The sequence below is a fragment of the Myotis myotis genome, unplaced genomic scaffold (assembly GCF_014108235.1).
Source record: "Myotis myotis isolate mMyoMyo1 unplaced genomic scaffold, mMyoMyo1.p scaffold_m19_p_4, whole genome shotgun sequence".
In the NCBI taxonomy this organism is placed as follows: domain Eukaryota; kingdom Metazoa; phylum Chordata; class Mammalia; order Chiroptera; family Vespertilionidae; genus Myotis; species Myotis myotis.
In genome coordinates this window covers 75,805,823-75,830,403 of record NW_023416346.1, presented here as the reverse complement: position 1 = coordinate 75,830,403, position 24,581 = coordinate 75,805,823, and the positions used below count along the sequence as shown (strand labels likewise).

At 40.5% G+C, this 24,581-nt stretch overlaps 1 protein-coding gene across 2 annotated transcripts in view; it reads right to left on the bottom strand.

Annotated features, from left to right (window-relative positions):
* The window catches only part of PRRG1 (proline rich and Gla domain 1), a 259,723-nt gene that overhangs the window by 44,633 nt on the left and 190,509 nt on the right, over positions 1–24,581 (bottom strand). For both annotated transcript variants that reach the window (XM_036305915.1, XM_036305917.1), the window contains exon 3: positions 20,568–20,728. In XM_036305915.1, coding sequence (XP_036161808.1) covers positions 20,568–20,728 — 161 coding nt within the window. The remainder of the gene's footprint in view (positions 1–20,567; positions 20,729–24,581) is intronic.

Here is a 24,581-nt window from a genome sequence, read left to right as displayed (position 1 = left end):
ACACCACACATTCCTGATCCCACCAAACACAGAGCATTGTCTTCTTTCCGAAGCAATTTGGCCTTGCAGTCAATGTTGATGGTTGACCTGGATCAACCCATGATTTTGTGCATTTGGGATTCTCAAAATAAATCCACGTTTCATCACTAGTCACAATTCGATGCAAAAAAGACTTTCTTTCATGCCATTGAAGCAACATTTGCTGATGACTTTTCGGTTTTCCATTTGTCTTTCATTCAGTTGACGTGGCACCAATTTTCCTTCCTTTAAAATCATTCCCATTGCTTGTAAATGATTGGAAATTGATTGCTGAGCAACATTTAATCTCTCTGCAAGTTGTTTTTGAGTTTCACATGCATCTTCATCCAATAATGCTTGTAACTTTTTCAGTTGACTTGGACGTTCTTTGTCTTTCACATCGAAATCGTCATTTTTAAAGTGTTTAAACCAGAGTTCACAAGTATCTTGAGATGGAGCATGTTCACCATAAGCTTCCCAAAGTATTCAGCAGCACTTTTCTTCAAAATAAAGTAATGAATTAAAACTTCCCTCAAATGCTTTTTTTTTTTTTTGGCATGAAATTCAACATTTTGAAGTGTAAAAATATCTGTGATGTTAACACCTTCAAAGACTTTGACATATGAAGTTTTGAAGCTTGCTGTCAATACAACAAAATAGCATACATTTCAAATCACATATATATCAACATATGTGTAACTATTGAAAAAAATCCATCTATTGAAAAAAATCTGTATTATTAACCGGTACACCTAGTAATTCATATATCTAAATACTGCTTCCCTGCTCCTTCTCCATTCCCTCTTCTCTTTCTGAGCTACTCAAATTTTTTACTTCTTTTTCCTCTCCTCGCTTGTTATTTTCTTCCCTTAATTTTTTAAGTAGTTGCAGTTGTTAAATTCAGGCCTATCTGCTCTCCCCTTTATTATTATTTTCAAAGAAACAAACAAACAAATAAATAAATAAATAAAATATTTTTCTTCTTATTCACTCATTCTCATTCTCTCTACTCTGTACTAAACCGTGGTCCTTCCCCTATTCATCCAATTACTTAACCTTATTTTCTATATTGAAGCTCTGCCTCTACAGATTCTGCACCCCTCCCCCCTTTTTCTGCTTTTTTATTTGTTTGTTTGTGCTTTTGGTTTATTTTTTTGTTTTCTCCCCATGTATTTTCCTCCTTTTTTCTTTTCTTTTTTTCATTTCCTGCTATCATTTTTGCACTCTTTTCTCTCTCCTAATTCTCTTTCCCTAGTGATCACTTATATTGGGGTTATAGGTGTCTTGTGTACATTTTTGTTCTGTTCTTTTTGTGTTGTCTTGTTGTGTTTTATTTTGTGCTGTTCGGAAAGCACCCCCACAGCAGTTGTCATGATGTGGTAGAGAGTGAGCTAAATAATCAGAGACCCTGAGAGGAGACTCCATCCACAAATGGGACAGTAACATTCAAGATCCAACTACATCAATAGAATACAAATATCTCAAGTAGGGACTATACCTAGAATTCCCAGCCCAGAAGACCTGATACATAAGACCAATTCAAAAAATCTGGGTGGCATAGAAGTTTGAATTAATACATAGAAATAATCACAAAGGATCTGCAAAATATGGGGAGACAAAGTAACAACTCCTATATGAAAGAAAAGAATCACCAGAATAGGTATTAAAGGAAATGGAGGCAAGCAATTTGTCAGAAAAAGAGATTGGAGTAAAGGTTATAAAGATGTTCAAATGGCTGGATGAGAAATTAACCAACATGTGTAAGAATCAAGGGGAAATGAAGAATGACATAGATGTAATAAAGAACACAATGGAAGGTTTCCACAGTAGACTAAAGAAGCTGAGGATCACATCAGCATGTTCAAAAACACGGTAGAAGACACCCAAGCAAAATAGCAACTGGAAAAAAAAACCTTAAAAGCAGGAGGAGAGTCTAAGGGAGCTTTGGGATAACACAAAATGAAACAACATCCGCTTAATAGGGGTGCCAGAAGGAGAGGAAACTGAGTAAGGCATAGAAAACCTGTTTGAAGAAATAATGACAGAAAACTTCCCTGACTTTAGGAAGAAAAAAGTCACACAAGTCCAAGAAGCACACAGAGTCCCAAACAAGATGAAACCAAAAAGACCGACACCAAGACACATTGTGATTAAATTGGCAAATGTCAACAACAATGTAAGACTTTTAAAGCCTGCAAGAGAGAGACAGAAAGTTACCTACAAAGGATATCCCATTAGACTATCAACTGATTTCTCAAAAGAAACATATCAGGACAGAAGGGAATGGAATGAAGCATACAAAGTAATACAAAGCAAGGGACAGAATCTAAGAATAATCTATCCAGCAAAGCTATCATTCAAAATTGAAGGTGAAATCAGGAGCTTAGCAGACAAAAAAGGCTAGGGGAGTTTATTATCACCAATCCAGCAATGCAAGCAATGCTAAAGGGACTGCTGATAAAAGAAGAAATAGAAAGGGAAGAAGGAACACAGGCATAAAGAATAAAAATTGCAAGAAACAAGTACCTATCAATAACCTTAAATGTAAATGGATTAAAAGCAATCAAACAACATACAGTGACTCCATGGATAAGAAAAAATTATAAACACACACACACACACACACACACATATGCTGTCTACAAGAGACCCACCACCAAAGAAAGGACAGGCACAGACTGAAAGTGAAGGGATTGGAAAAAAAAATTTTAAGGCAAATGGAAATGAAAAAATAAATTAGCTGGGGTAGCAATACTTATATTGGAAAAAAATTAATCTCAAGGTAAAGGGCATGACAAGAGATAAGGAAGGCCACTTCATAATACTAAAAGGAGTAAGTAACTCTGGCAAACATACATTCACCCAATACAGGAGCATCCAAATACATAAATAAAATTCTGAAAGATAACAAAGGAGAGATCAACAGCAATACAACCATAGTAGGGGACTTTAATACTTCATTGGTATCACTGGATCATTCCTCTAGACAACAATTCAGGATAGAAATAGCAATCCTAAACAACTCACAAGATCAGATGAAATTAATTGACATCTTCAGAACATTTCATCCCAAAGCTACAGAATGTACATTCTTCTCAAGTGCACATGGGACATTTTCTAAGATAGACCAAGCATTAGGACACAGGGTAAGTCTATGCCAATTCAGGAAGATTGAAATCATATAAAGCATCTTCTCAGAACACAATGGCATAAAATTAGAAATTAACAACAATAAAAACAATCAGAAATAATCAAATACATGGAGGCTAAATAGCATGCTATTAAACAATAAATGTATTACCAAAGAAGTTAAAGAAGAAATAAAAAACATTCTGGAAATAAATGAAAATGAAAACACAACAATCCAAAATCAAAGGGACACAATGAAAGGAGTTCTGAGAGTGAAGTTCATAGCACTACATGCCTAACTCAAAAAAACAAGGAAAACTTGCAATAAATTATCTAACCGTACATCTTAAATAACTAGAAAGAGAGCAACAAGAAAAGGCCAGCATAAGTAGATGGAAGGAAATAATAAAGATCAGAGCAGACATAAATGACATAGAGACAAAAAAAATACAAAAGATCAATAAAAATAAGAGCTTGTTCTTTAAAAGGATAAACAAGACTAATCAACCTCTAGGCATCCTCACAAGAAACAAAGAGAGAGGACAAATAAAATCATAAGTATAAGAGGTTAAGTAACAACCAACCCCACAGAAATACAAAGAATTGTAAAGAAATACTATAGACAACTCTATTCCAAAAAAACGGGACAACCTAAACAACATGGACATATTCCTAGAGTAATACCACCTTTCAAAACTCAATCAGGAAGAATCAGAAACCTGAATAGGATGATAACTACCAATGAAATTGAAGCAGTAATAAAAAATCTTCCAGCAAATAAATCCCTGGTCCAAACGGCTTCATGGGAGGTTTACCAAATATTCAAAGAAGAACTAACATTGATCCTCCTCAGACTATTAAAAAAAAATTCAAGAGAAAGGAACACTTCTATGCTCCTTCTAGGAAGCCAGTATTATTCTAATCCCAAAGCCAGATAAAGACAATACAAAGAAAGAGAATTATAGGTCTATATGCTTGATGAATATAGATGCTAAAAATCCTCAATAAAATATAAGCAAATCTCATCCAGCAATACATTAAAAAGATCATACACCATGACCAAGTGGGATATATATTCCAAGGATGCAAGGCTGGTACAAAATCCGCAAATCAATAAATGTGATACATCACATAAACATATTGAAAGGCAAAAACCACATGATCATATGAATTGACACAGAAAAAGCATTTGAAAAAATCCAACACACTTTTTTTCTTAATAAAAACTCTCAGCAAAGTTGGAATAGAGGGATCATACCTCAACATAATAAAAGCCTTATATGACAAACCTACAGCCAACATCATACTAATTGGGAAAATACTAAAACCATTTCCCCTAAAAACAGAAACAAGACAGGGATGCTTACTTTCACCACTGCTGTTTGCATAGTATTGGAAGTCGTGGCCATAGCGATCAGATAAGAAGAAGAAAAAAAAGGTTTCCAAATTGGAAAAGAAGAAGAAAAACTGTCATTATTCGCAGATGACATACTATTGTACATAGAAAACCCTAAAGACTCCATCAAAAAACTACTAGATTTAATAAATGAATTTGGCAATGTAGCAGGATGCAAAATTAACTCCCAGAAATCTACGGCATTTATATACACCAATAATGTAAATAAAACATTCTCTTTCATAGAAAGAGAAACTAAAAAAAAAAAAAAATCCCATTTACCATTGCCACAAAAAAATTAAGAAACCTAGGCATAAACTTAACTACGGAGGTAAGAGACCTGTACAAGACAGAAAACTACAGGATGCCGAAAAAAGAGATAGAGAAAGACATAAACAAATGGAAGACTATACCATGTTCATGGATTGGTAGAATAAAAAATTATTAAAATATCCATACTACCCAAAGCAATCTATAGATTCAATGCAATCCTCGTTAAAATACCAACGCCATATTTCAGAGACTTAGAACAAACTCCACCAAAATCTATAAGGAAAGAGAAAAAGACCCCGACTAGCCGCAGCAATTCTGAGAAATAAGAACAAAGTTGGCGGGATCACAATACCACATATCAAGCTTTATTACAAAGCCACTGGTCTCAAACCTGCCTGATAGTGGCACAAGAACAGACATATAGACCAATGGAACAGAACAGAGAACCCAGAAATCCACCCAAACCATTATGTTCAATTAATATTTGACAAAGGAGGCAAGAGCATACAGTGGAATCAAGATAGTCTCTTCAATAAATGGTTTTGGGAAAATTAGACAGATACATGCAAAAAAATGAAGCTAGACCACAAAATTACACCATACACTAAAAAAAACTCAAAATGGATAAAAGAGTTAAACATAAGATGAGAAACCATAAAAATCTTAGAAGAATCCACAGGCAGCAAAATATCAGATATATATGATAGCAAAGCTTTACTGATACATCTCCCAGGACAATAGAAACTAAGGAGAAAATAAACAAAAGGGACTACATCAAAATAAAAAGCTTCTGCACAACAAAAGAAACCATCAATAAAACAACAACAAAGCCCACTAAATGGGAGAACATATTTGTCAATGTTACATTTGATAAGGATTTAATCTCCAAAATGTATAGGGAGCTTATATAACTTAATAAAAGGAAGGTAAACAATCCAATCAAAAAATAAGCAGAGGTCCTAAATAGACACTTTCCCAAAATAGACATACAGAAGGCCAAAAGACATATGAAAAAATGCTCCATGTCACTAATCATCAGAGAGATGCAAATCAAAACGACAACGAGGTACCCTCTCACACATGTCAGAATGGCTACCATCAACAAATGACAAGTGCTAGTGTGGATGTGGAGAAAAAGGAATCTGCGTACATGGCAGGTGGGAATGCAGACTGGTGCAGCCACTGTGGAAAACAGTATGGAGATTCCTAAAATAATTAAAAATGGAACTTCCTTTTGACCCAGTAATCCTACTTTTAGGAATATATCTCAAGAAATCAGAAACACCAATCAGAAAGAATATATACACCCCTATGTTCATAGCAGCACAATTTAGAATAGCTAAGATTTAGAAACAGACCAAGTGCCCATCAGCAGATGAGTGGATTAGAAAAGGGTGGTACAGCTATACAATGGAATACTACACTGCTGTGAAAAGGAAAGAACTTATAATTTGCAGCTGCATGGACTGACCTGGAGAGCATTATGCTAAGCGGAATAAACCAGTGGTAGAAAGATAAATATCATATGATCTCACTCGTTTGTGGAATATAATGAACAACATAAACTGATGAACAAAAATAGATCCAGTGACAGAGAAGCATCAGACCGCCAAACCTCAGAGGGGAAGCAGGGGACTAGGGGGGCGAGTACGAGATCAACCAAAGGACTTGTATTCATGCATATAAGCATAACCAATGAACACTGACAGGAGGGGGGTGAGGGCCTGTGCCGGGTGGCAGGAGCAGGTAGGGAGAAGTCAATGGGGGGAGGGGGGCGGGGAGGGAACAGAGACATATGTAATATTTTCAACAGTAAAGAATTAAAAAAAAACTTTTTATAGAACTAATTCTTTATCATCTCCTCTATCTCTTCAGACATTACTCTGAAATTATAATGAACCTCATCAGTTTATTTAACTTAAACATAGCTTCCTTGAAAATGATTTCACCATCAAACCAAACAAGTTCAAAATTGTGTAAAAGTTCAGATTGCCACTTCTCAGACAATAACAAGAAATCTCAGCCTACCTCTATATTTCTTTCTAATTGGACCAATTATACTACAAATTCTAATAGGTTTTCTTCTTTTTAAGACATCCTGCCATATCTAAGTGTGTCAGCTACATGGCATGATGCTCTTGAGTACTAGAGTAGGAATCAAAACCAGGAGTTCCAATTCCACTTGAGAATCAGTCATATCATTGGTTTTCTTGACACTCACAATATTTGTCTAAAGATGGAAGGAAAATAACCTGTTCTGCTTGTCCCAATTGTTGTTCTAAAGCATTTTAAAACAGTAAAAAGAATATAGCAATGAGTGGATGGGTACCAGCAACCAATTTTTCATTTTAATCATATCTGGACTTGAATAAGTATATTGTGATGTGCCTTTATTAACAGCCTAATAAAAACCAGCATAAGAAATCTAGAAGTAAATTGATCTATTGTACAAACTTTGGCATAACCATCACAAGTTAAATTAGGAGGGAACTGTGTTCAATGCAGAGGAAGGGGAGGGAAAACACTGAATTAGGAGACTGGATCTCATTTCTGGCTGCACCAATCAGTAACTTGCTATGGGAAGATGAGCAAATGAAAGATTTCTCTGGGGCTGTTATTTGTAACATGAAGAGCTTGACCTATTTGGTTTTTCTGAACCCTTTCAATTATAAAGATGATTGCAGCCTATCCCATCAGTCTTTCTTCAACAATGAAATGGAAAGAAGAATTAGCCTTTAGTCTATTTATTATAAGCAGTGATTAGTATCAAATGTTAGCTTTGGAAATGAGATAATATCTTAACATTCAAATAATAATGCTATTTTATGTTATTAAAATTATGTTATTAGTGGTTCTCAACCTTCCTAATGCTGCGACCCTTTAGTACAGTTCCTCATGTTGTGGTGACACCCAACCATAAAATTATTTTCGTTGCTACTGCATAACTGTAATTTTGCTACTGTTATAAATCTTAAATATCTGATATGCTATATGTGTTTTCCGATGGTCGCAACCCACAGGTTGAGAACCGCTGCTCTAGAACATACAATTCAAGAAAAGGCAAAGCCTTCTTCACTCTGCTGGGTGCTGTATGACGTGTAATAGGGAAATGAATCCTGTTTCAGATTGATGGCATCCAAGACCTAGGGCTGACTATCACAAAGTTCCAATTTCCTTTTCCACTGTTTTTATTGTACTTTGGAAGTGGCTAATCTGAATCTTATTTATATAGTTACTAATATTCCAACCATAAGAGCCATTCACAGTCAGAAGCTTTGCTCTGGGGGTACTATGCCCTAGCAGTGCGGGAAAGAACCAGTGACAACCCCCAATATTAAAGGAATCAGCAGCTACCCACTGTAATAGAAACTGATTTAAAGTACTGGTCCCAGATAGGAATCTCTGAGGAGTGTGTTAAGGGCCGCTGGCAAAATACACTTGGTTTAATTATGTCAGCTGAAACTCAGAGCTAAGGCAGAGCCACGCACTGAGGGCGGACCCAGTCAAGAGATTGGACACCACTCAGTCTGACTTTCCCGCCCAGTGTTAAAGGGATGGTTCTCATGATGTAACCAGGAACTCAAGGCCCACCCAGATGTGATGTAACTTCCTGTAATTCGAGTATATAATAAACTCCTTTTTAAAATATTTTTAATTTCTTTATTGATTAAGGTATTACATATGTGACCTCATTCTCCCCATAAACCCCCCCCCCACTCATGCCCTCACCCCCCTGTTATCTGTGTCCATTGGTTGGGCTTATATGCATGTATACAAGTCCTTTGGTTGATCTCTCCCCCTTACCCTCCAGTGCTGGCTCTCTCTGTCTGTCCTTCCACGAGAGGGCAGACGCACACCCAGCCCAAGCTTTTAATCTAATTTTGTGTCTGTCCTTTCATTTTTTCATTAATTCCAAAAGCACCTCCTAACTTATACGAACCATTTCACGTCTCTATCTCTGTGCGGGACGCGGAGAAGAGACCCCAGCCTGTCATAGGAGTGGGTAGGGGTAGTGAGTGGTGGCTGTATTTTATCCAATATACCAAGAATTGAATAGCATACTGTTTTATACATTAAAAAAGGGAAGAAAAAACATTCTTCCAACTAATCCATGGCAGTGATGTATCTCAGAGAAGTTAAAATGTGAATAAATGATCAGAGAATCTATGAAATACTGTAATATATATTGGGTTTTGTCATCCACTTGCCTGAATATATTTATCAAAGTAGATACTTTTTGACTATTAATAATTGTCCCAGTAATCTCCAGTATTACGTACAATGATAGAAAACATTACTAAAGGAAAAATGGGCATTTTCTGTTGGATAGTATGTCATTTAACAACACTTCAGCCTCTTCCTAGAATGGGTGGTTTCTGACATTTTTCTTCCTTCTGTTCCTTTTTTTTTTTGGAGGCAGAGGTTTAGTGTATTAGGCTAAGGAATGTAATTCCTTGGGTTAACAGGTAAACAAATACCTGTTCTCTGAATTCATAGCTAATCCCCTTCTTAGCATGCTATGGGAGACATGTGACATCATTATTTCATAAAAAATAATAGATGCATTAAACATTTACCAAGCAAAGTTGCTAATCTAAGGACCTACTCAAATCCCATATTAAATGCGAGGGTTTTATTGTCATCAATCCCACAGACTAACTGCAGCTCACTGTTGGGTATTATGAGCATTTCTAACAATGATAGTACTGCCTATCAAGTAGTCAAGCATCCCAAAGCAGCAGCACAGTAGCTTACAGGGCCACTAGGATCACTAATGCACATGCTAGGTTGGCTTGTCACATTTTTGTAAATTCAAAGTTACTGTTTATACCTAAAACTTTGAACTACTGAGGGGATCTCCAATAAAGTCCGATGGAGGGTGCTGGCATTTCATTCCCTGAGTGGACATCCACTTAAGTAGTAGACTGGCTGATGTGCCTCACTCCTGATCCCTGTGTCCATATGAAGGTCAGGGTACATTTGAGGAAAAGTGAGGTAGAGACTGGGTTTAACACTGGAACAGATGCTTTCCAAGGATTAAAATGAGGTGGATACAGTGAAAAGCTTGAGCTCTGTTGCTGCTACTTTGCCCCACAGGGCTGTTTGCTAGGCAAAGGGCCCTCAAAACAAGGAAGTGAGGTGTGCATATCAGGATAGGAGCCTGCTGGGGAATAAGGCAAAAGAAGACCACATGAGTCATAACTCCTATTCTTGGAACTATCATGTTGTGGGGAGGTTTCTTCTAGCACTCCTTGAATATGGTGTGCCTCCCACCCAATGTATAATTAATTACAGCCAAGAAGAGGCTATCGCAATACCAATTAAGTTAAAGACATCTGTCCCCTTTCCCTTTCCTTCCCTCCAGGTCCTCAAAATACCAGAGAAGAGAGAAATGGGAAAGGCAAGGGACAAAGAGCAAATCATGTCTCTCTCCTCACTCCACAATCATAAAGTCAAGCTTTTAGCAGAAGCTGGAGGAGCCGAAGAGGAAAATGTGAGCATAAAGCGAATACAACACTAAAGTTTTGAATGGAAGAGAATCGATAGTTTTTATGCTCAAGGTGCCTACCTATAAAGGTAAGAGATCTGCCTGTCTCTAAGGGACAGAGTTTAGATCATCACTGTAGAGTAGCTATACAAGGCAAGGTCTTTTTACATATGAGATTCGTGTCTTATGTGACCTGAAACTCTGATGCAGTATTGCCATGGAATCCTTGGGATTCTACCAGGTCCATTAGAAGAACTCCTCTGGCAAATTAATTCTAACAAGGAGCACTGATTAATTCTGAAATTCTATATGTGTCTTCAGTGTAATCATGGTTAAACAGCAGCATATTTGGAGGTTAAACAGAACATCACTAACTAGACACTGCTGTTTATAACATGCAGATTTATATTAAAGCTGTGGTACAAATTATTCTACAAGTGAAAAAAAAGGACCCATCAGTCCTATAGTACCCAGTCTCTGAGGGAATGTCTGAAAATGATGAACTGGCACTGGAAAAGGAAGCTGATGAGGTAACTTATCGTCAAGATTCACAGACTGCTGGCATGAGCAGGAGACACCCATACTGGAGCCAAACCCACTTCTTTGGGAATATACAGGCTGAAACTCTCCATATTAAGTTACTATCATAACCTGAAAAGAATAACTGAGATTACATAAGACTTATAATCTAAAAAGCCCAGCTGACACAGAATAAAGTTCACCAATAATTAAAAACAACACCAACAATATAATAAAAATTTTGACATAAATTATCATATAATGGACAAAGTGATACCTGCCTGTAGAAGTCAGATTTCCTCATCTCTCTAGTAGCTCATAATACCAACTGCATACAATAACATACTTTGGCCCCATTTAACTTATTCTCAAGAGATCCCCAAAAGAAATATAGAGAAAGCCTGTGGGAGCCCCAGGAAACCACCCTCATGTGGCTGAAGGGAAACTTCATTTTGGCTCCTCCCCCAGGAAGGTGTGGGATGGGTTTAGCAAAGGGAACGTCTGGGAAGATTTGGAAATGTATTGAGCATGGCTGGGAGATGGCTACAGGGCCACCCCATTCCTGCCCTCCATATGTCTATTCCCACCTCCTTTCCTTACTGAATTCCCTCATCCCTCAAAGGGCAAAGTTCTGAATTAGTGACTAGAGTGCCATCAATGGATCATGGGAAGCTAAGTGAAATAGGAGTTTCCCTAATAATCCTTAAGAATCTGAGTTTTTGCCTGTAAGAGCGATAAGTAATTTCCAGGAAACTAGTGATCAACTCTTAAATAACTAAGACATTGAGCATCTCTTGTAATCATTATCTCTACCCACAGTTGCTGACATGCTAGTTCCTGCCATGGGCTGTGAACTCAGAGATTTCCAATGTAGCTTTATATAGAAGGGAACTGCATACCTCTTTCTTCAATTTCTCTTTTAAACAATTTCCACAATAAACAAATTTAAATGGCAGCATGAGAATGAGAGGTATTATCTAAAAAGGAATCTCTGGGCTTGGATCTAAAATCCTTGGACAAGGAGACTACAAAATGGCAGCGAAGTGAGTAGATGATAAACGGAGACATTCCCAGAATCAAACTGGAAATACAAATAAATACAGAAGAACCACCTTGAAATATCAACTGAGGACTAGCTGGAGAGAACCCTGATAACCAAGGATGGAAAGTGGAGACCATATAGAGATTCATAGGAAGTGCAGAGGCACGCGAAAGGGCTGGTCGGGCTCCCACAGATAGCAGCTGAAGTCCTGGAGGGATATCTACAAACATATTGCTACAAGAGATGTCTGAGATTTGTTGCCTATGGTTTCTTCAAGGATTTTTATGGTTTCACGACTTACACTTAAGTATTTTATCCATTTTGAGTTTACAGCCCAAGTGCCCATCAGTAGATGGTGTATAAAAAGCTGTGGTACATTTACACCACGAATACTATGCAGTGGTAAAAAAAGAAGGCTATCTTTCCCTTTGAGACAACATGGAGGGAGCTGGAGAGTATTATGCTAAGTGAAATAAGCCAGTCAGAGAAAGACAGTAGCACATGATCTCACTTATATATGGAATCTAATGAACACAATAAATTGATAAAATAGACCCAGAGACATAGCAGCATGGAATAGACTACTGAATCTCAGAGGGTGGGTGGGTGGGAAGAGATCAAGCAAAGAACTCATATGCATATATTCATAATGCATGGACACAGACAATAGGGTGTTGAAGGCCTGGGGTGGGAGATGGGGGTGGGCTAGATGGAGTCAATGAGAGAAAAAAGGGAACATATGTAATACTTCCAACACAAAAGATTTAATTTTTAATTTTTTTTTTAAAGAGTGGTTGCCAGAGATGGGGATGGGAGATGGGTAAAGGAGTCAAAAGGGACAGATGATTACTAGAATTAGTGTGGTGATCATAAAAATATTAAATAACGCTATTGTACATGTGAAAATAATATAAGATTGTATAACAATTATACTTTAAAAAGAAATTTTAAAAAGGTACAAACTTTTAATTATAAAATAAATAAGTCATAGAGATATAATATACAGCACGCTGACAGTGACTATCCTATCTAATAAAAGAGAAACATGGTAATTAGCTGTAACTTTGCTACCCTTCCCATTGGCTAATCAGGGCGATATGCAAATTAACTGCCAACCAAGATGGTGGCCGGCAGCCAGGCAACTGACGGGAACAGGAGGCTTGCTTGCTCCAGTGACTGAGGAAGCCAAGGTTCCCTGCCTGCCGCTGCTGGGCTCTGAGCTGCTCTCTAAGAAACATTGTTGCAAATATAGAAGCTAAACAAAACCCAGAAACCTGCTTTCAGCCGGCAGGAATCTCAGAGCTGGAGTCACAACAAAATTTCAAATACAGAAGGTAAACAAAGCCCAGAAACCTGCTTTCAGCAGCCGAGGTCTCACAGCTAAAGCCGGCTCTCAGCTCCAGTGACAGCCATAGAAGGTAAATAAATCCCAGAATAAAAAAGAAAGAAAAAAGGAGAGGTTGGGAGCTTCAGTCACCCGCCAGCGTGAAAATGGCCCTCAGCCCCTCACCCAGACTGGCCAGGCACCCCAGTGGGGACCCCCACCCTGAAGGGGGTGTGACCAGCTGCAAACAGCCATCATCCCCTCACCCAGGCTGGCCAGGCACCCCAGTGGGGACCCCCACCCTGAAGGGGGTGTGTCCAGATGCAAACAGCCATCATCCCCTCATCCAGGCTGGCCAGGCACCCCAATGGGGACCCCCACCCTGATCCAGGACACCCTTCAGGGCAAACAAGCTGGCCCCAACCCGTGCACCAGGACTCTATCCTATATAGTAAAGGAGTAATATGCCTCCCAGCACCAGGATCAGTGGAGCCGCGAGGCCTCCTGAACCTGGGATCAGCAGAGCTGCGAGGCCTCCCGGCACTGGGATCAGCGGAGCCGCAAGGCCTCCTGGCACCAGGATCAGCAGAGCCTCCCAGCACTGGGATCAGCAGAGCCGCGAGGCCTCCCAGCCTGGGATCAGTGGAGCCACAAGGCCTCCCTAACCCAGGATCAGTGGAGACGTGAGGCCGCCTGGCACCAGGATCAGCGGAGCCATGAGGCCTCCTAGCACTGGGATCAGCGGAGCAGCGAGGCCTCCTAGCACTGGGATCAGCAGAGCCACGAGGCCTCCTGGCCCCTGGAGCAGGGTGACAGGGGGCAGTGCCCAAACCCCCTGATTGCCCTGCGGCTCTGTGTGTGACAGGGGGTGGGGCCACAACCTCCCTATCCGCCCTGCTCTGTTCATGAAAGGGGAAGGCACCCCAACCCCCTGATCGGCCCTGCTCTGTGTGTGACAGGGTGCAGCGCCCCAACCCCCGCATGGGCCCTGCTCTGTGTGTGACAGGGTGGAGCTGCAACCTCCCCATCAGCCCTGCCCTGAGTGTGACAAGGGGGAGTGCCCCAACCCCCTGATCGGCCCTGCACTGTGGGTAACAGGGGGCGGTGCCCCAACCTCCCCATCGACCCTGCCTTGAGTGTGACAGGGGGCAGCACCCCAACCCCCCAATCGGCCCTACCCTGAGCGTAACTGAGGGTGGCATCGCAACCTCCTGATTGGCCCTGCTCTGTGTGTGACAGGGTACAGAGCCCCAACCCCCCTGATGGGCCCTGCTCTGTTGCGTGACAGGGGGCAGCGCCCCAACACCCTGATCGGCCGACTCTGTATGTGACAGGGGTGGCACCACAGCCCCCTGATCCGCCCTGCTCTGTGTGTGACAGGGGGTGGCGCCACAACCTCCCCATCAAACCTGCCTTGAGTGTGACAGTGGGCAGCGCCCCAAGCCCCCAATCGGCCCTACCCTGAGCATGACTGAGAGTGGCATTGCAACCTCCTGATCCGCCCTGCTCTGTGCATGACAGGGGGCGGCGCCCCAACTCCCCAATCGGCCCTGCTCTGAGCCCGACCAGGAGCTGAGGGGCAGGCACCTAGGGATTGGGCCTGCCCTCTGCCACCCGGGAGTGGGCCTAAGCCAGCAGGTCGTTATCTCCCTAGGGGTCCCAGACTGTGAGAGGACACAAGTGGGGCTGAGGGACACCCCCCACCCCCGCCAGTGCACAAATTTTTGTGCACCGGGCCTCTAGTAATTAATAATACTGTATTGCATATTTGAAAGTTACTAAGAAAGTAGATCTTAAAATTTCTCATCATGAAAAAAAGAATACAAATTGTGTGATGATAGATGTTAACTAAACTTATTGAGGCAATAATTTTACAACATATACATATGTCAAATCATTATGTTGTGCACCTAAAGCTAATATAATGTTGTACATTAATTATATCTCAATTTTAAAAATCAATGTTAAAAAAGAAAATAAGTGAAAGACATAAAGGGAGATTTCACAAAAGGGAATATACAAATATGAAATAAGCACATGAAAAGTTGTTTGACATAATTATCCATTAAGGAAATAGAAATTAAAATGTGATATCCCTACACACCTATCAGAATGACTCAATCAAAACATAGTAACACCACCAAGTGCTGGCGAGTATGCAGATTACTCAACCACTGCTACAGGAAATGTAAAATGGAAATATGTACAATGAAAAATTAGTTTGCAGTGTCCTAAAGAAGTACATATATACTTATCATACAACCCAACAACTTTACAACCCCAGAGAAAAAAACAACTTATGTTCATATGGAAGCTTGTACATAAATATTTATAGCAGCTTTATTTGTAACAGCCCCAAACTGGAAACAACCCAGATGTCCCTGAAGGAGTGAATAATTTTTTTAAAAAATGTGATACATCCATACCATAGAATACTACTCAGAAATGAAAAAAATGAACTACTGATATACACAACTTGGATGAATCTCAAGAGCATAATGCTGAGTGTAAAGAGCCAATATCAAAAGGTTTCATATTATATGATTCCATTTATAAAACATTCTTGCAGTGACAGAATTACAGAGGTAAGGAAACAGATTAGCGATTACAAAAAGTTAGAGATGGTGAGTTGGGGAAGGGGGAGGTATGACTATTAAGAAAGAATTTTGTAAAACTGATGAACAAAAATAGAATCAGAGTCACAGAAGTATCTAACAGACTGTCCAACCTATGAGGGAAGTAAGGGGGCGAGGGGGTAAGAGATCAACTAAAGGACTTGTATGCATGCATATGAGCATAACCAATGGACACAGATAGTAGGGAAATGAGGGCATGTGCTGGGGGGTGGGGGCGACCTGGGAGAGGTCAATGGGGGGAAAAGGAGACTTATGTAATACTTTAAACAATAAAGAATTAAAAAAATAATTTTGTGGTAGTGAAAAAATTCTGCATCTTTATTACTACTGGTGATTATAGGATATACACACGTGATAATATGATATAGAATTATTCACAGAGTGTGTACCAATGTCAGTTTCCTTTTTTGATATCCTATATAATAAAAGGCTAATATGCAAATCGACTGAATGATAGAACTACCGGTCGCTATGATACGCATTGACCACCAGGGGGCAGACACTCAATGCAGAACCTGCCCCCTGGTGGTCAGTTCACTTCCAGAGGGGGAGCACCACTCAGCCAGAAGTTGGGCTCACAGCTGGTGAGCGCAGCGGCAGTGACGGGAGCCTCTCCCACCTCCAAGGCAGTCGGACATCCCCTGAGGTGTCCTGGACTGTGAGAGGGCACAGGCTGGGCTGAGGGACCCTCCACTTCAGTGCACGAATGTCATGCACTGGGCCTCTAGCTGTACTATAATTATGTAAGATGTAACCATTGGGGGGAACTGGGTAAAGGTTATAAGGAGACTCTCTGTATTTTCTGTGGATCTATAATAATCTCCAAATAAAAGGTTTAACAACACATAATGCATCCTTGAAAGTATAACTTAGACTTAGAGCATGAGATTTCTTAGAACTCAAGTCAAAATAAATACATCGTTCATTAATTAAAAATTAATGGCCTAGTATATAAGTGTTCATAGCAGCTTTATTTGTAATAACCCCAAACTGGAAACAACCCCAATGTCTAAAAAACGAATGAATTATTGGTACATGTAGTATGGATGTATCCGAACATAGTAATGCTGAGTGAAAGTAGTCAGACAAAAGAGTACATAATGTATGACTTCATTTATAAAAAATTCTAGAAAATATAAATGAATCAATAGTGACAGAAATCAGATCAATCATTGTCTGGGGGTGCTGTTTGTGGAGACAGGTGAGAAGAAGGAATTATATGGAGCAAGAATGAACTTTTGGGGATGATGAATTTGTTTACTATCTTGATTGTGGTGATGGTTTCATATACACTGAGTGGCCAGATTATTATGACCACCTGACGTTTGTAGGCAAATTAGGTATAATTTTGCGCTGAAGTTGCTAGAGGGCCAGACCATTATAAATAGGAAAGCATGTTGTTTACTACGACAGTAGAAGTGATTTTTTTCTGAAGATATGGGTAAACAATGCAATTTAACAGCCTTTGAACGTGGGATATATATTATTATGAGTGGCCAGATTATTATGACCACCTGATGTTTGTAGGCAAATTAGCCATACACTGCATCATATGGGATATGGAAGATGAAGGCCTGTTTGAACACCTTTGCTGTCTGCAGTTACTAAAATAAAATGCCTCCAATTCTCACAGGAACATAACGATTGGACAGTCAAGCATTGGAAAAAAGTCATGTGGTCCAATGAATTACATTTCCAGTTGCATCATGCAGATGGCAGAGTGAGAATTTGGCAGAAACAGCATGAAAGCATGCACCCCACATGCATGAGTACAACCCTTCAAGCTGGTGGGAGCAGTGTTATGGTTTGGGGCATGTTTTCCTGGCATGATTTGGGCCTTTTAATTTGTGTGGAACAACATCTGAATAGCACAACATACCTAAGTATCATTGCTGATCAAATTCATCCTATCATGTTGATGTTGTATCCCAATGGAGATGGCTTCTTCCAACAAGACAATGCGCCATGCCACGGTGCTCGTATTGTGCAGGAGTGGTTTCAAGAATATGAGGGAGACTTTACCTTGCTTAGGTGGCTCCCACAATCACCAGATCTCAATCCAATTGAGCATTGTGCGACAAAGTTAAAAGAGCCATCAGGCAGCTGGTTCCACAACCATCAAATCTCACAGAACTGGACAGTGCTACTCATCAGTCATGGTGTCAGATTCCTCGAATCACCTTTCAACATCTCGTGGAGTCAATGCCAAAAAGAATCACCTCAGTATTGAAGGCAAAAGGTGGCCCAACGAAGTACTGATTGGGTAGTCATAATAATATGGCCACTCACGTTCAAATATATCCTATGTTCAAAGGCTGTTAAATCACGTTGTTTACCTATGTCTTCAGAAAATAATCACTTCTACTGTCATGGTAAACAACCTGCTTCTCTATTTATAATGGTCTGGCCCTCTAGCAACTTCAGCGTGAAATTATAGCTAATTTGCCTACAAACGTCAGAAGGTCATAATAATCTGGCAACTCAGTGCATATCAAATATAATAAAGAACTAATATACTAATTAGACTGAACAGCAGAACAACCATCCAGACAACCTTCTGGACGACCGTCTGGATGACCTTCCAGATGAAGCCAGGGCTGCGAAGGCCGAGGGTCCCGCAGCTGCAAAGGCCGAGCCACTTGCATGAATTTCATGCATTGGGCCTCTAGTATATATATTTACCAAATTGTATACATGAAATATGCATGGTTAATGGTGTATATATATGTATATATATAAAAGCTCAGCAACTTTTATGGTGGAACAACCAGATGACCAGACTAGCCGGTTGCTATGACACACACTGACCACCAGGGGGGCAGATGCTCAATGCAGGAGCTGCACCCTGGTGGTCAGTGCACTCCCACAGCAGGAGTGCCGCTCATCCAGAAGCTGGGCTCATGGCTGGCGAGCACAGCAGCAGTGGTGGAAGCCTCTCCCACCTCCGTGGCAACACTAAGGAGTGGCGAGCCAAGCGGTAAGGAGTGAGCAGGCAGGTGGTAAGGAGTGAGCAGGCAGGCAGTAAGGAGTAGTGAGCCAAGCAGTAAGGAGCAAGCAGGCAGGTGGTAAGGAGTGAGCAGGCAGGCAGTAAGGAGTAGTGAGCCAAGCAGTAAGGAGCAAGCAGGCAGGTGGTAAGGAGTGAGCAGGCAGGCAGTAAGGAGCAGCGAGCCAAATGGTAAGGAGCGAGCAGGCGGGTGGTTATGAGCGAGCAGGCAGGCAGTAAGGAGTGAGCAAGCAGGTGGTTAGGAGCAAACAGGCAGGCGATTAGGAGTGAGGGGTCCTGGATTGTGAGAGGGCACAGACCAGGCTGAGGGAATTTTGTGCATTGGGCCTTTAGTGTCAATTATAATTCAACTAGAGGCCTGGTGCATGAATTCATGCATGGGTGGGGTCCCGAAGGGGGTAGGGGAGGGTTGGGACACAACTGGCCCTCCAGACAGGTCATGGGACACCCTTGCTGGCCCAGGATCCTGATCTGTCCCACTGACATTAGCGCTGCTTGTCAGGAACCACCTGGTGGCCACTTTTATATTGGTTTTTCCTTGTGGAGCATCTAGGGAGGGGAAGCAGCTGCAGTGCCTGAGACTGACTTCAAGAGCCCATCAGTGCTGTCAAGACCATGCCGGCAGAGCCGGTCCTTCAGTGCCTGTCCCGTTCTTCGAAGATTGGACCTGCAGGACTGCTAAGGGAGTGAGTGGCTGGCACCGGGCTGGTGGGCCACTGAGACGGGTAGTTCAGCTGAGTGGTGCTCCCACTGTGGGGGCAGCTACTGCATTGAACGTCTTACGCCTGGTGGTTTGTGTGCATCATAGTGACCAGTTATTCAGGTCGTTCTGGTCGTTCGGTTGTTTGGTCGCTTAGGCTTTTGTATATATAGATAAGGTTTAAAAACTCAGTAGCTTACACAAATCCGTAATAACCATGGAAAAGAACATTCCATTTACAATAGCAACAGAACAATACTTAGGAACAACCTTGAGCTCTTAGACCTTGAGCTCTTTTACCTCTGGGTTCCTCTCTATCTATCGAGATAAAAGCCCCTATCCTTAAAACTTCAGCCATAACATTTTACTTCTGTGATAAAATTTCATGTCCCTCTAACACATCTGACATCAATTGTTTAGTATCAAGTGTTATTTTCATGGCACACAGGAATGCATCTTTATATAATGGCTACCTCCTGCAATACAATTTAGAAGTTCAAAGCAGTTCTATAGAATTTATACCGCTGCCTTGTGCTTTCCCATCCTTGCTCTCCTTGAATAGCCTGTGGACTAGTGTAAAGAGAGGTGAAGAGGACTGTTCTCACAGAGTGGGGAGAGGAGTTCAGGTAAGTATTTTCTTTGGTAGGAGAAGTAAACCATTTTAAATTAGTGTCAGTATCTATTAGCTTCCTCCACACTGTCTCTTTGATTAGACAGAGTAAGGGGATGATGTCAACTATAACTTTCCCTGAATGAAGCTTCCTATGAAACAAACACTTGCTTCCCCTTGCTAAGAGGACAAATGTCAGTTCAGCAGAGTCCTATGGAAAGGAGACCTGCACAGATAGGCCAACATACAGGGATGTGAATCTAGCCCTCAATCCATACAGTAGTTTGTTAGATGCCACTTTCAGAGTTCTTCAGAAGGGTAACTTTTAATTGCTAGCAATGCATACCGTTTGGGAATGCAGATTTCAAACATATATCACAAAGGTAGGCAAATCTGTGAAAAAAAATTTTAAATGACAACATACTTACAGTTTTTTCATTATTTTCAAAAGCTTCTCTTGCTTCTTCAAATGTGCAGAATTCTTCTTTGCATTCACGCTCAATATTTCCCTGTCTTATTTCTTCAAAAAGTCCATTAGCTCTTGGGTAGCGTTTTAGTACCGTATTTGCTTTTCCTCCCGTGAGGAAAACTAAAAAGAGATACAATAATAAGCATACACTTTTAATAAAAAATGTGTAAAGTTAATATACAAGATGAAAACTGCTAGATACTCTTTAGAATACAGAGTCAACATCCTAAACCTCTTTCTGTGTGAGTCAGGAATGAAGTAGCATTTAGCTCCAAACCATCACATCTGCCATCTTCCTCATCAAGTTAGTATGTCCTTTCAGTAACAGGTGGTCTGGGCAGGGACAGTGATATAGTTTACTATGTTATATTCAGACTTTAGCACGTTCTTGCCAACCATGGGTGTTTAAATATAGTAACAATGATACCACCATTTATACCTATTATTATAAGTTGATACTCTCAGGTACTGTTCTGTTGGATAGCAGCAAGCAAACCAAAATCCAGTCTCTAGATCATCGATTCTCAACCTTCCTAATGCCGCGACCCTTCAGTACAGTTCCTCATGTTGTGGTGACCCGCAATCATAAAATTATTTTCGTTGCTAATTCATAACTGTAATTTTGCTACTGTTATGAATCGTAATGTAAATATCTGATATGCAGGATATATTTTCATTGTTACAAATTGAACATAATTAGAGCATAGTGATTAATCACAAAACAATATGTAATTATATATGTGTTTTCTGATGGTCTTAGGCGACCCCTGTGAAAGGGTAGTTCGACCCCCAAAGCGGTCGTGACCCACAGGTTGAGAACCGCTGCTCTAGATAATCAGTCTTTGTCCCTTAACTAAAAAACACAAATAAAACTCCAACTGACCTAATCATATGAACAAAGAGGAGATTTACTTGTATGAAAAAGAAGAGGTGACAAAACAACATCAAGAAATTAAGATAAATTTAGCCATAATTCATTCCAAGGAACACTAATAATAATTTTGCTCTAAATTCACTTAAGTTAAATATATTGAGACAATATATTCAACCCCATTTTACTGTCCTTCAGAAAAAGAAAATACTGCATGACTCAGAGGCATTTTATATAAACATTCAAAATGCACATTTATGATATCCAATAAAATAAAGGCAGGAGATACACAGTTATGGGGAATTATTTTTATTTTTACATACTGATTCATTTTATTTATTTTATTTTTTAACAAGTTAACAGTTTTTGGTTGCTTGTTTGTTTTTAGCACATTTCTATTGATTTCAGAGAGGAAGGGAGATGGAGAAGGAGAGAAAGAAACATCAATGATGAGAGAGAATTATCAATAGGCTGCCTCCTGCATGTCCCACACTGGGGAATGAGCCCCCAGCCTGGGCATATACCCTGACCAGGAATCAAACTGTGACCTCCTGGTTCATAGGTTGACATCCACGCTGGCTGTCAAAGTATACTTCAATAACATTTCCCTAAAAGTGTCATGTTTGTTTGCAGAGACACTAGAAATTAATCTCCACTACTGCAAAAAAATTAGAAAATTCCCTAATCTGATACACTTCTAACATGGGGAAAAGCACATTACAGATCCTTCAAGATATTTAAAAACGTCTATATGTTGCAAAGAATATATTGATGTAAATAAAAAAGTGAATGTTCTTTTAAAAATAACAATATCAATGAATTTAAGGTTTACCTCATTATAGAGATGTATTTACTTTATATGAGATATAGATTTATTACTGACTAGTGGCCCGGTGCACAATATTTGTGCATAGAGTGGGGTTCCCTCAGCCCAGCCTACACCCTCTCCAATCGGGGACCCCTTCCTGGATGTCTGACTGCTGGTTTAGGCATATCCCTCTCGCAATCTGGGACTGCTGGCTCTTAACTGCTCACCTGCCTGCCTTTCTGATCACCCTTAACCACCTCTGCCTGCCTGATCACTCCTAACCACCTCTGCCTGCCTGTCTGATTGCCCCTAACTGCTCCCCTGCTGGCCTGATTGCCCCTAACTGCCTCTTCCTGGCTCCACACCTGGAACCTGGGCTTCCCTCCCTCTGGCCAGCCACAGGCACCCAGGACCCAGGCCAACTTCACCCAGGCCAGCCGTAGACACGGGATCGCGGGCGGGTGGCTTCGCCTAGGCTGCAGCTGCAGGCACCAGGGACCACAGGGTGTGTGGCTTGTCCCTTTCTTGGGCCAGAGGGACAGGCGCAGCTGCTGGAACCTGGGACCGTGGTGCGAGTGGCTTATCCCTCTCCCAGGCCGCAGCCTGGCTGGGCCCCATTCCTCTCTACCAGTGTTGAGTGTCTGAGCCATTATGGTGTGATGGCATGAGGGTGTGATGACTATTTGCATATAGCTCTTTATTATATAGAATTTTAACTTGTCACGGTTTGTCTTCAAGTGGATATTATACCACTTCACACCTTGTATAGAAACTTCACTGTAACAAAATTTCATCTTTCCCGGGCAATCTTTGTGTTATTGGTGTCATGTATTTTACTTTCACAGATGTTATAAAACTGACATTACATTATTATTTTTTGAAATAGTTAATTATCTTTAAATATATTTAAATAATAAGAAACTTCTATTATATTTTTTCCTATGCATTTACTTTCTTTGGTGTTTTCCATTTCTTGGCATAGATCAGTGATGGCCAACCTATGACACGTGTGTCAGGGGTGACACGCGAACTCGTTTTATTTGGTTGATTTTTCTTTGTTAAATGGCATTTAAATATATAAAATAAATATCAAAAATATACATTTTTGTTTAACTATGGTTGCAAATACCAAAATATTTCTATATGTGACACGGCACCAAAGTTAAGTTAGGGTTTTTCAAAATGCCGACACACCGAGCTCAAAAGTTTCGCCATCACTGGCATAGATCATTCTTTCTATGTGGAAAAATTTTATTTCTGCTTGCAGGACTTCTTTTAATATTTCTTACACTACAAATCTGCTGGTGATAAAAAAAAATTCAACCTTTTATATATGAAAAATATATTTTAACTATTTTTAAAAATATTTTCACTCAGTCTAGAATTATAAATTGAAAGGATTTTCCCCTCTTGTGAATACTTTAATGATGTTGCTCTACTATCTTCTCCCTTACACTGTTTCTGATGAGAAATCTTTTGTAATCCTTATGTTTATTCCTGTGTATAGTGTGTCTCTTTTCTTCTGACTACTTAAAAGATTTTTCTTTTCATCATTGGTGTTGAGCAATGTGATTTTTTAAAAATATATTTTATTGATTTCTTTTTACAGAAGAAAGGGAGAGGGATAGAGAGTTAGAAACATTGATGAGAGAGAAACATCAATCAGCTGCCTCCTGCACACCTCCTACTGGGGATGTTCCTGCAACCAAGTTACATGTCCTTGACCAGAATAGAACCTGGGAACTTTCAGTCCGCAGGTTGATGCTCTATCCACTGAGCCAAACCGGTTAGGGCAAGCAATGTGATTTTTCTTTGTCTTGATGTAGCTTTCTTTATGTTCTGTGCTTGCTATTCACTGAACTTCTTTGATCTGTGGGTTTATATTTTTTACTATATTTTGCCAAATTTGGAAATTTTTGAATCATTCTTTTTTCAGATGATTATATATATAGAAGTTCGGGTCTCTAGAGGGGGCTGGGGAGGAAGAGGAGTGAACCAAACCATAGGGTCAGGACCTCAGCAGGCAATTGAGTGTGGGGACAGCCAGCAGGGACATCCTGCAGTGGCCAGTTTGTGACCAGCTGCCTGAGACTGTCTCGTTCCTGGGCTCGGGGGGTTTCACGCATCTGATCCATGCTTCCCAGCAGTGTGGTGCCCGTCGGGGCTCTCCATAACTTATGGGGAAGGCACGGCCTGGGGAGTTGGAGCCTGGATCCTGTGCAGTAACCAGATCCGGGCATTGGGAATGCGGCCAGTTCTCTGCAACCTGAGCCGCCCCACTGTTGCATCGCCGG